Below are 14,362 nucleotides of genomic sequence, written 5' to 3'. Positions count from 1 at the left end.
AGATATTATAACCCATTACTGATGAATACGTATTCGACTGAAGTGAAAAAATGGCACAGTAGCTGTGTATGCAAAAAGTTAATGATTCAAAAAATACATTGAATACATCGACCACAGACAATGTCAAATACATTGAATATATCGACCACTGACAATATCAAATACATTGAATATATCGACCACTGACAATGTCAAATACATTGCATATATCGACCACTGACAGTATCAAATACATTGAATATATCGACAACTAACAGTATCAAATACATTGACTATATCGACAACTGACAATGTCCATCAAATACATTGAATATATCGACAACTGACAATGTCCATCAAATACATTGAATATATCGACCACAGACGATGTCCATCAAATACATTGAATATATCGACCACAGACGATGTCCATCAAATACATTGAATATATCGACCACAGACAATGTCCATCAAATACTTTGAATATATCGACCACAGACGATGTCCATCAAATACATTGAATATATCGACCACTGACAGTATCAAATACATTGAATATATCGAACACAGACAGTATCAAATACATTGACTATATCGACCACTGAAAATGTCCATCAAATACATTGAATATATCGACCACAGACAATGTCCATCAAATACTTTGAATATATCGACCACTGACAGTATCAAATATATTGAATATATCGAACACAGACAGTATCAAATACATTGACTATATCGACCACTGAAAATGTCCATCAAATACATTGAATATATCGACCACAGACGATGTTCATCAAATACATTGAATATACCGACCACAGAAAATGTCCATCAAATACATTGAATATATCGACCACTGACTATCAAATACATTGAATATATCGACCACTGACTATCAAATACATTGAATATATCGACCACAGACAGTATCAAATACATTGACTATATCGAAAACTGACAATGTCCATCAAATACATTGAATATATCGACAACTGACAATGTCCATCAAATACATTGAATATATCGACCACAGACGATGTCCATCAAATACATTGAATATATCGACCACAGACGATGTCCATCAAATACATTGAATATATCGACCACTGACTATCAAATACATTGAATATATCGACCACAGACAGTATCAAATACATTGAATATATCGAACACAGACAGTATCAAATACATTGACTATATCGACCACTAAAAATGTCCATCAAATACATTGAACATATCGACCACAGACGATGTCCATCAAATACATTGAATATATCGACCACAATGTCCATCAAATACGTTGAATATATCGACCACTGACAGTATCAAATACATTGACTATATCGACCACTGACAATGTCAAATACATTGAATATATCGACCACAGACAGTATCAGATAGATTGAATATAAGATAAGATAAGATAAGATAAAACTTTATTGAGTCCCTTTTAGGGTAATTGAGTTATCTGCTACGAAAGATTATTAAAAACAATAAAATGTACATACAGTATTGTTATGAATAACATAATCTAAAACAATATGTGTAGCGATTAAAAGAAATATAAATACATTAACAATACAGACCGATACATTAGTTTCTATTAAAAGTTTTGTTAAGGAGTGTGATGGCTTGAGGTATAAATGAATTATGATAACGGGTAGTACGAGTAGCTAACTGTCTAAATCTACCACTCCTATCAATTCTCCTGACATTGATTTCCTGTCTTAGTGGGTTTGTTTCGTCCCTCATTATGCGCAACACTTTGTCTGCCATTTGCTTGTGTAATATTTCCACCCCAGCAAACAATGCAGTAACTTATTATAACACTATTTATGACAGCTCCATAAAACAATGAAAGTATATCCTGATTAAAATTAAAAGACAGCAACTTTCTCAAACAGTACAACCTAGAGTTAAGCTTCTTGGAAAGAATATCAATATGGTGTTGCCAATTTAGTTTACAGTCTAAGCCAAGCCCCAAGTACTGATAATTGTCAACTCTGGCTACCTCAACACCCTTAATCGAGACTAAGCTGGAATCACCCCGGCTTTTGCGAAAATCAATTACCATTTCCTTGGTCTTAGCAACATTTAATATTAGGTGGTTTTGGTCACAATATTCAACAAAACGATCAATTTGATGAAGGTAGTTGATGTCATCATCATCATCATCATCATCATCATCATCATCGTCGTCATCATCATCATCATCATCATCATCATCATCATCATCATCATCATCATCATCATCATCATCATGATCATCGTCGTCATCATCATCATCATCATCATCATCATCATCATCATCATCATCATCATCATCATCTAGTAACCCAATCATGGCAGAGTCATCAGCAAATTTGATTAGAGGGCATGTTTGCACTGAAGATCTATGATCGGCTGTGTATAGTGTGAACAGAAAAGGTGCCAATACTGTAACCTGTGGGGCTCCTGTACTTGAATTAATATCATTTGATGTCAGTGAATGAAATCTAACATATTGGGCCCAATTCGTGAGATAATCGATAACCCATGTAATCATAGAAGCTGGTATATTCATTCGCATTAATTTCCTACCCAACAGATGTGGTTGAATGGTATTGAATGCGCTTGAAAAATCAAAAAACATTATATGGACTGAGTTACCTGCCTTATCTAAATGTGAATAGATCTTATGCAATGCAAATAGGATAGCATCATCAGTACTTCTGTTTTGTCTGTATGCAAACTGTAGAGGATCTGTGAAATTTGACACCAAGGAATTCAGTTGTTTAAGGGCAATGCGTTCGCACACCTTCATAAGAGCTGACGTGAGAGCAACAGGAGGTCATTCATGCACGTCAAAGTGCTCTTCTTAGGGACTGGGACAATACAGGACCTCTTCCAGATGGAAGGAACAGACATACTTTTGAAATACATATTAAAAATCACGCTATAAATACTGGCTAACTGGTGGGCACATACTTTCAATATACGGGGCGGAATTAGGTCCGGGCCTACAGTTTTGTTTGGGTTTACTTTTAGAAACAGTTGCCTGACTTCTTCTTCTGTGGTGATAAAAACCGATTCATCAGTGTTTGCACAATTATTACATATAGTCTTCAAGTCTGTAAGTTCTTGACTAAAATCATGACAGTCAAACCTATTATAGAAACAATTGAGATCGTTCACATAGTCAATTGATGTCTTTGGTACAGAAGAGTTCAAATTACTGTTTTTCCTGGTATAACCATTCATTAGTTTCATTGAAGCCCACACACGTCTCATATCATTTCCAATAAACTTTTCCTCTACTTTCCGCTTATATTTCTCCTTCTCAATCTTTATGACACGTTTTATTTCTTTCTGCACTTCCCTCAGTTGGTCTTTATTCTTCAGTGCGAAGATACCTTTTTTTCTGTTGATAAGTTCTTTCACTTTTGTAGTAATCCATTGTTTATTATTTGGAAATATTTTGACTATTTTGGTCGGCACCACAGTTTCAATACAGAAATTGATATATGCTCCAATTGTTTCGACAAGTTCATTTACTGAAGTGATGGTATTTACGAACATATCCCAGTTTGTGCATTGTAAAGATTCACGTAAGTCCTGAATCACATCTGGTGTCCAGTGTTGTATGCTAATAGTCTTTACAGGTTCTCTTTGGACAATAGGGCGGTATTTAGAAATAAGATGTACCAGGTTGTGATCTGACCGACCCAATAGAGCGAGTTGATGAGATTTGTGGGTATCACGGATATTTGTGTAGCATAAGTCTAGAGTTTTATCTTTCCGTGTTGAACAGCTAACATGTTGATAATAACTGTTGTTTGACGTTTTCAATGAAGAATGATTAAAATCACCATTAATTACATGAATAGCATCTGGGTCTGATGACGGTGATGTATCTAAATCATGAATGATATTGCTGATCTCATCTACCGCAGAATTAGCATTGGCACTCGGTGGAACATAAACAGTGGTAAGAAGAACTTGTGTAAATTCCCTTGGTAAGTAGTAAGGTCTTAGACTGAGAGTCAGAGTTTCGACATTAGGTGTACAAGAACGCACTTTGACATGGACATTGTTAGGATGACACCACTTTCCGTTGACGTACACGCAAACTCCACCGCCCTTCTTTTTTCTAGATAATTTTGTCCGATCTCCCCTGATCAACTTGAAGCCATCAATCCATACATGTGAATCACTTATGGACTCATTCAGCCAGGTTTCAGTGAAACACGTGACACTGCTAGTCCGAAAGTCACGAAGGAATTTTACTTGAGCTGAAAGTTCGTCAACCTTGTTGTTTAGAGATTGGACATTTCCAATTATAAGTGCCGGAAGATATGGTATGTGCTCTCGGTTACGAATTCTCTGTCTCAGACCACCCCTCTCACCTCTTTTCCTTAGTTTCATTTCTACTGGTAAACCATTTGGCAAAGATGGGTGACTGTAAGTCGATGGGAGTTGCGACCTTATGGAAATCAGTTCGGCCATATTGTATTGCAGTATACTTGGTCTAGATAAAAAGTCACCGTTTGTTGAGACTACGGTGAACATAGCGAGCAACAGAATACATAAACGTATATTCATACTTTGCATCCATCTTCGATGGCATAAACACATCCAATCCTGACACAAACTGGCAGACAGTATCAAATACATTGAATATATCGACCACAGACGATGTCCATCAAATACATTGAATATATCGACCACAGACGATGTCCATCAAATACATTGAATATATCGACCACAGACGATGTCCATCAAATACATTGAATATATCGACCACAGACGATGTCCATCAAATACATTGAATATATCGACCACAGACAATGTCCATCAAATACATTGAATATATCGACCACAGACGATGTCCATCAAATACATTGAATATATCGACTACAGACATTGTCCATCAAATACATTGAATATATCGACCACTGACAGTATCAAATACATTGAATATATCGACCACTGACAATGTCCGTCAAATACTTTGAATATACCCATCACTGACGATGTTAAATTCTAGCAACCCACCCCTTGCTGAACGGAGCCACACAGACAAATTTGTCTCCCGTCCTTTGTTTTCAAAAGCAAAAGTGTAACGCACGTTTCATATTGCTTTCAAATTCGTCAAAGGAGTGTACCGTTTTATTTTCACTACTTTTTACAACAAATGTTTTCTGAATTTTGACGAACATAACAACAGATAAATAACATCAGCTCTAATATGTTATTGTTTATCTTTGGTGAAAGTGTCGAAGTGTAATTTTAACAAAGTAATCTATACTTGTCTTCACTAGTATATATTCTAGTTTAATTACATTTTTACATAGATGTGTACTTTATTATGTGTTTTGTAATTGCGATTGTATATGATATGGCTATAGAAATGTATTGCCAAAGAATATAAACAAACTGTTGTGCATCCTTGTAGACGGAGACAATAACAGACAGCAGACGTATGTACACGGCTAAAACAGTCAAACTATTTTAAATAACTTTTATCTTTATCTTCTTGTTTACCCGTTGAACAGCTGTTTTAATATTTAGTAGCCAATTGTTTAGTTTTATGCGCCTATTTGTTTTGTGTTTAGATGTTGCCAGTTCTAATCTCGAGGGGTGTTCACTACCCTACATATCAGCCAAATTGTAAATAATCTTGATTGTAATACTACAATTCTAAGGGACCGGTCATTTTCTTCGGCCTGGGGGGGGGGTCACTCTGTTTTTGAAATTGGCAGAGGGGGGGGGGGTCATGCTGTTTTGAAAATTGTGGAGGGGGGGGGGGTATTGTGTTTTGGAATGTGATAGAAGAAAAAAATCCTTTTCTACAATGGCATACAGCTTTGTTTTAAATGTTGAACTCGTAAATATTTGTTCTTCTCCCTGTTTCTTACATAAATTCTTTAATATTACTTATTTAGTTCAACCATAACTACATATACATATACATATACATATACATATACATATACATGTATTACCTAGCTACCACACTAGTTACAGAACATGTTATGTAAATGCTTGGCTGTTTCACAATCAATGCTTCACTTATATTGCACTTTGGGGCAAAAGTGAACTTCAAGGTTTCGTAATGGTAATCTTCATAGATAGATAGTTTATAAAAGAAGTTAATCTAATTTGTTCTACTTGTCAGTATGAACTTGTCAAAAGGGATTAATACACTTTCTATGTTGGACACTACATGTTATTGACACTACAAATCACCACATCTCATCAGATTCCAGTTTCTATTATACACTAGGTATGTATGAACACCTAAAATTCTCTAACATACCGGTGACTTTAATATACATGCAATATCAATGCCCCTATACCAAGTGTTACGGGCCCATTTTTGAGTGACATGGGAAACTCATTTAAAACTTACATTTACGCTAGCTTTTCGAAGCTTGGGAATGTTACCTCAAAGGCTATGAATAACCTAAACATTGCCTTAATAGAAGAATAAACAGAAGATCTGCCAGGGGAAAACCCCAAGGACTCCCTATAACCCCCAGAGGTCACCCAAGCATTCAACCAACAATCAGATGCACCAGCAACCTTTTTACTGACATAATGGTATTAAACTTTTCTTGAATATTTTCACCCTATTCTAATTTGATATGATATTGTCTTTTACAGATGTGACATGTTTGCCAAGTCTAAAATTGCCTTAAACTCCAAATCTCCCCTACTACCATTAAATATGCTGACCTTTACTACATGCATATAATGATGCCAGTTAACTTCTTAAGAACATAGTTCAACCCTATGTAAGTTATAATAGAATAGTTTCTGATACTTGATGGTGCTGTCTTGTATGGTATTTCAACCCTAACATGCTTTTTACATATGTTGGTGCTGTCTTGTAAAGCTTGGAAATTATTGTATGAAAGGGTCTGCATAGTCTCAAAATTGACTTTTTAGAGTAAAAAAAGCTCCAAGGCTTCTAGACTCCTTTTGGAATATATTTACCCTGTGTAGTCAATAATTATAATTATGATAGTGCTAACCCAGGATCTTAGTAGATGCAAGACAGTCAAGCAGTCCACAATAAAAAAATACCTGTCATGTGAATATTATATATGGGGGGGGGGGTATCATGTTTTAGAATTAAGTGATAGAGGGGGGGGGGGCACCTTGTTTTTGGTTTTACAGATAGGGGGGTCAGTGACTTTTTGTCGGCCTGATTTAAGAATCTACCAGCCCCCCAACCTCACCCCCCTAGGCTGGAGAAACTGACCGGTCCCTTAAGTTGGACGATACCATTTATTTATAGTACACATTGGGGTCCCTAAATTTCCAGGCGTTGGTATAATATGGGGTCAATACCCTATCCCAGTTCAAATAGGAATATATCATGATACTAAATGGTCTCAAACTAGTCTCCATGGTAACAATTCATACGGCGGAAGCTTCTCCCCGAAAAACGTCACCGAGGGCGATAAACATATCAAACAGCAACGTCCTGATCAACTTTATATATATACGCAAGACACGTAACCAAGCAACAGAAGCTGTTGATGCAAAATGATCAAGTCAGTGCAGAGGAAGAATTCGTGTAGACAATACATACATATAGTAAGAGAAAGAAAGGGGTAAGGAAGACAGTTGCTCAATGTTAGAAATTCAATGCAAAACATAACTGCTGGTTTACATGACAATATAATGATGAACATTATACAAGTAAATGGTGACACACAAAGACGTGCTCTACCATCAATGGACAGTATTTTATTCACATGTCCTCTTAGGGACCGGTCAGTTTCTCCAGCCTGGGGGAGGGGTGATGGATTCTTAAATCGGGCCGACAAAAAGTCACTGACACCCCCCCATCTGTAAAACCAAAAACAGGCTGACCCCCTATCACTTAATTCTAAAACATGATGACCCCCCCCCCATATATATAATATTCACATGACAGGTATTTTTTTTATCGTGACTCAGTATGGACTGTCTGACTGATTAGTATAGTATTTAGAAGTTTTGACGCACTTTAACGACATCCCCCATTTTTCACCTATGATAAGGCAAAATAAGTCTTAAAACTGTATTTAGATCAATTTTGAACCAGTTTAAACCAGTTTTAAGACGACATACCTCTTATTTAATCAATTCTAAGCCAAAATAAATCTTAGTAACACATAGCTAGCTTCGCTTCAATAGATCTGTCCTGCTTTACCTAAAAATAAATGGTATAATCTATTGAAAAGCCATTGTAAGCCATTTGAATAGTGCAGTGTAGTCTATTGTGAATACATTGTTGTTTAGTCATGATTCATTATTTGTATGAACATTCTTGAAACGTGACACTTCAAAGATGTTCAGTCAAAGGTTAATAAATTTCAATACACTGTTTACAATAAAAACTATTTATAGTTCGTGACTTGTTTGATAATAGTGTGTACCACTGGAGTAGAAATCATCTCACCGTGACTTTTTACTTTGGGTTTAAGTATGCGTCCCGAATTCGGTATAAAATCAGTATTTTTAAATGTAATTTCAAAATTTATGTTGCTAACATGAATGAAGAGATGTCAATAAAAGTTTGGATGTTTACAGTATCTAAAATGGTGGACTCTATTGAAAATTACAGCAAGTTGAAAATGTTGAAAATAAGGTCGCTGGTGTTATATACTCACTGACTAACAGTGTAACCTAATTTACATAGAATGTACCCATAATGCTATTCGGCTATTGTGAACAAGAAAAAACCCCAAATTAATGAGAATTACACAAATTTAATTAAAATTTAATGGTTTTAATTATATAATTATTAATCTATAATTAGTTGTATGTTTGTACAGTATTTTCAACAACATTAACTGTTAATAAAAGTATTAAAACATCCAAACTACACCCAAACCGTAGATAGAGTTTTACTGTGAAGAGTATCATATATATAGAAAGTCAACTTATATATAAATTGGTGCATGCGAAAGCGCCTGCTATGGTTTCAGAAACTGTCAGCCGACGACGGGTAAGTGTGGGTACCGACCTAAGACAGGCGTAGCAAAGTCTCGATCTCAATAAATAATTGAAATTGGCAATTAACTAAAAGTAATTAAAACCCGTACTAATTGTATGAGAGTAAATTGAGATTTGATTGACACCAAAAAAATAGAAAAGAAAAAAGTCTGTTACAACAGTGCACTGGGTTTCTTTTTAAATTTTTTTTTAAACATATTGATAACATAAACATAGTAACACTACCCATCAAACTATATATAGTATACTATGACTAACGTTTACCTAAATCAACGTGACCATATGCTAACGTGTTACGATGATCGAGAACATAACGTTTATCATTGAAGCAACTCAAAGAAGTCTTATTGATTGTATAACTACCGATCTGATGATTTATTGATCGTATAGTATTCATGGAATGTTTTATTTGTAAATTTTCAAAAAGGACAGTCTTATATTCTTCGTGAGTAATATTCTTTTTAACAACTATCTTTTTCATTCCTTTTGCTTTTCGAGTTGATGAAGTTTCTGTGATATAAGAATACATTTTACTTCAAAGTCCAATAAATTCAGTTTTTGGTAAACCAGCACATTCATCTTTCATTTTACCGATTATCTTTTTATTATAATCAAAATAGTATGGACTTTCAGATGAGTAATCACTATTATCGAACAGGTCTTTGTCTTGATAGAAATCTTTGTATGGATCAACAGTTTTAATTTCATACATTAATGAGTCGGTATCTGTGAATAACAACTTTGCTAATGAACCATATTTTTCTTTGATATAGTTGTAATGAAAGTCATACATTAAAGTTTTGGACAAATCAAGAATACTCATCCCAACATATAAAGGTTGATTTAAAGTTAATCTTTCCTTTTTATTTTCAACAGCAACCAATCCTTTAGTTAAAATTTTTTGCGTTCAAACGTTGGTTTAGATACTTATTTTTTTATTTGTTTTTCTGTTGTACATAATTTTATATTACGATGCTTGCGTACATTCATCATGGTTCGTCCAAATACAGAGTTATTCATTAGTTTGAAGAAATCTTTTTCGAAGGCATTTTTAGCTTTTTTTCTTTTTTCCGTGTTAAATAAAATGTATTGCGACATCCACTTTGATTGATTAAACTCAATAGCTCTATGGATTTTAGTGACTTTTAAACCGAGTGATAAATATTGTTTTAAGTTTTGGAAATGAAGTACGTAATTCCTTTTTGATTTCAAAGTTGTAGTTAATTTCTCTATATTTCCGCATTTGATATTAAATAAGTCACGTATCTTTTTATTATGTGGTGATAACATGTCTTCAGTAATACATAATCTCTCAGGTGCTAAAGGATAATCATTGTGGAGATCATGCAACTCGCTAGGATATTCAAGATCAACTTCAAGGATTAATCCACGGTCACTTTCATTGGTATAATTACTTAAGTCAAGCTCATTTACATCAACCCATTTAAATCCATCCGTTGGTAAAGATTGAACCATTGCCCAACCATATAGATTATTTGCATCTAAATACATGATATATTTTGGTTCTTGAGTAGGATCATAATCTTTCATGTATGGATTGTTTGCCTTTGCATGGCCAGTGGATATATAAGAGATACCACCACGGAGACCTTTTTCTATAAAGAGATGCATATCTATATGGGTTAATAGTTCGAGATTAATTTTAGTCATTTTTAAGCAGGCATCCCAAGATAATCCTGGAGCACTGAAGTAATGACAGGGATCGAGATTATAATATAGATTGCAGGTCTTTCGGAAATTTTCAAATACATCCGTTAATAATAATACATCAGTTTTAAGATATAAGTCATGATAATCACCCATGGTTTGCATATTAAAATGCTTCCAAATATCTTGCGCATGCTTATAATCTTCATCAGTAATACCAGTCTCATTTAGAATAGAATAGAATGTTTCCTTTAGTGGAAGATTAATATCATTGAATTTTTTGGTGGAATCCATATAATCATAAGGATACACACCCTTTCTCGTTAATAATTTTAAACTATTAGGAAATTCCTGTTCTGTGTATTTGAAATCACTTGTGTTACTGACGAGTTTTTCTAAAGAAGCATTCAAGAAATTTAAACTATCTATGAAGACTAAATGAGTACCAACTATTATAGCCATGAACTTTTCCATAGAATGTGGGATAATATTAATCTTTTCATCAAAATTTTCAAGAGTTTGTACGATGAAATGAGAGTCATATCCTTATAAATTGTGAAATATAACGGGTATTTTCTTCGTTACTTGAAAATTAATATTACAGGATTCATATGCTGAACCACGATATTTACCGGTAATATGATAATGGTCACGGACTCGTATGCAATCTTTTTTGTATAATTTTTCACAAATATGATATTGCGTCGCTTTTTGGAAACAGTTTTCATCATTTTTACTCATACACAGAGGTTTGTTAAAATGTTGTTGTTTAATATCATTACAATAATCAACTTCCGATAACATAATTTCCATAAATTTCTTAGATGCATCTGGTCCTCTATAAATAACACGTTCTTTACTGAATGTGTCATCGTAACAACAAACAAGTTTATTATCCGAAACTGCATACTTCATGTTTTTGGTAATGTTGCGTGGATACCGTATTATTGTTAATAGTATTCACTTTTTCAGTTATCGATTCGAAATCTGCGTAAATAACAAATGGTGCATTTAATTGTTTTGGGTAATTTTTAAATGACAACCATTTATATTTCCTCAGTTGGCATTCGTATAGCTTGCGTCTTATTTATTTAAAAACAAATGGGAATGTGTCGATTTAAAATCTCTGCAGTTGTAAAGTGCTGTAAACAATATCTACAGAAGTGCTTTCTTTCATCATGATTTGTAATACCATGCATGAACCGATTAAAGTCTTTAATCCAAACATAATGTTTTGGACTATCATCACAAGTTATTAGTAGTAAATCAAGATGATCTTCACAAGTTTGTTTACTAACATAAATTGGATATGCTTTTTTGTTATAACCAAATACGGAAATAGATATATTATTTTGGTTTTCAATTTTAGGTATTTGTTTTATTGTTACTGGGAATGTTATTCCTTTATAATATATAATATGTTTATTATCACTACAGGCCACAGGCCGACGTGACCAAAACATAATATAATAAGCAGAAAGAGTGTAATGACATTAGCTGGAATAGAATTCCTCTCTTAAGTACATTGCTTTGTATATAAATTTACCAAGGTTTCTTAGTAATATTGCAGACTGCACATTCATTAAATTGAAAAACTTTTGACGTGTAGGAAATATCCAGTAATACTGAGGTAGTAAAGCTTCCCTCACTGTTTGATACAAAGGGCATACTAATAGAAAATGAAATTCATCTTCTATACCCTCTGAACATACTTCACATATTCTCTCAGTAACATCTAAGCCGCTGTGACGACCTTCCTGTATACGTAACTTATGACTCCCACATCGAATCCTCGCTAATGCATGTCTGTATCTTACATCTGAAAGCTGCAACAAATATTTTTCTGGTTCTAATACGCTCTTGAAATTACAGTATGTATTTAAAGACTCCTTGGAGCAAACATCAGAAAACCAATTTTGCTTATAAATATCGGATACGCGCTGACTGAACTCCGTTACGAAAGAAATAGTGTCTCCCACTCCCTGTGACACCCAAACTATACCAAAACCGTAGTATTGCAAAATATTTTTTACTTCTGTTGCCCAAGACGTGTGACCACTTTCGTCAATTTTCAGCATCAATTTATAAGCATGTTTGGCAACTCTGTTATCGGGGAGTTCAGTAAGACGTAGCCAGTACTTTATACATCTCGTCAATGATTTTACAAAAATTGGCGTTCTGCCACAATCCCCAAGTACCGCTTCATTTGTAGTGTTTTGTCGCACTCCAAGAAAATGTTTACAATATTTAAGTTGTACCATTTCAATTTGCATAAACTGCTGAAATCCCCAAAGGTCAGAACCATACAAAAGAATAGGCAAGATTAGACTATCAAACAATTTAAAATAAACCTCATGGGTTATAACGCCAACTTTACGCTCAAAACTAAATATAGAAAACATTGCTTTACGGGCCTGATCAGCTAGATTACTAACTGCCTTAGACCACTTATTTCTACATGATAACAACAGTCCTAAATAGTTATAGTAGCTAACCACCTTTATAATCTTAATCATCGATATGTTGTTTGTATTTAGATGGTCTATATTTATCATTTTCAACTGGAAATTTATATGCTAAATGACACCATCTAAAACACTCATTGTCATTATTTTGAATGTTAATGAGGCCTTTCATTGGGTGTTGTAGTTCTTTTGGTAATTTGATATACGAGTTACCTTGTAAAGGTTCGTATCTTACAATATTTACATAACATTTAAGAAGTGTTTTTATTTGCCAACCAGAACCTTCACGTAACCATTTAGCGATGTGTTCAGTTATTCTTTCGTAACTTGAATTAATTTGTTCATCTATTAGATCAATATTTATAATTTGCAATGAACTACTATTAAAATAATCATCATTTGTTATTTCTGTCTCCATACTTTGATCATATTTAACAAATTTTATTTTTAAGGTTAATATAGCTTTTATTCCACTTTGATCTTCTAAATTTTGTTTTAAGAGTTCTTTTATTAAATATTTATTTTCATTTAACTGTGAATAAAGTTCCTTTTCAGTAATAACAATTTCATACGACTTCACATATCCATTAAAAGCTCTCTCAAGTTCATGATATTTAGGTGGTATTAGAACACCACCAACATGATGATAGCCTTTATTATTAGTTTGATATGTATCATTACCTATTTTAACCATACGTTTGGAAATAGGATTCATTATATATTGTTTCATTAATGGTCGAGGAAGATTATCAGGTATTGACCAATCCAAAATATTTTTAGGCAAAGGTTGTAAATCGCCATTCCGTATAAGTTTATTGTATTTATTACACGTCTACCAACTGTTATCATTCGGTTAGTGCGTGGGTTCAAAATCTTTGTCATGTTATAGAATGTAAAAAAAAGATTTATATCCATTAAAGTATTTATTTATTTAATTGTAAATTACAAGTTTTTTTCTATGTCTATACAACGCAAAATAGCTACCTAATTCTAAGCTACATTCACAAATATATCTCTTAGGTTGTTTAACGCAAGGTGTACTTCTGTTATAATGTTTATTTAAATGACATTCATATTTGTAAGCAAATTTACATTTATCACAAGTAAACTCAGGGAAAACACGTTCGCATGTTGGGCATGCATCAATATATTGGATTTTATTTTTCTCAGAACATTTTCTTGTGTTTTCATGTTTATTTAAATTATGCTGATGTTTAAAATGTCTATTACATATTTCACATATATACTCAGGTGCT

The 14,362-nt window shown here is 33.7% G+C and overlaps 1 protein-coding gene across 1 annotated transcript; it reads right to left on the bottom strand.

The window, feature by feature from the left end:
* Positions 1-2,781: 2,781 nt before the first annotated feature.
* On the bottom strand, positions 2,782-4,467 carry LOC144453491 (uncharacterized). Its single transcript, XM_078144801.1, has one exon. It carries the CDS (start codon positions 4,465-4,467, stop codon positions 2,782-2,784), a length of 1,686 nt encoding a protein of 561 aa, XP_078000927.1.
* Between the last annotated feature and the right edge of the window lie 9,895 nt (positions 4,468-14,362).

The sequence above is a fragment of the Glandiceps talaboti genome, chromosome 2 (assembly GCF_964340395.1).
Source record: "Glandiceps talaboti chromosome 2, keGlaTala1.1, whole genome shotgun sequence".
In the NCBI taxonomy this organism is placed as follows: domain Eukaryota; kingdom Metazoa; phylum Hemichordata; class Enteropneusta; family Spengelidae; genus Glandiceps; species Glandiceps talaboti.
Note: the sequence above shows the minus strand (reverse complement) of the source record. Positions and strands in the feature narration are given on the sequence as shown.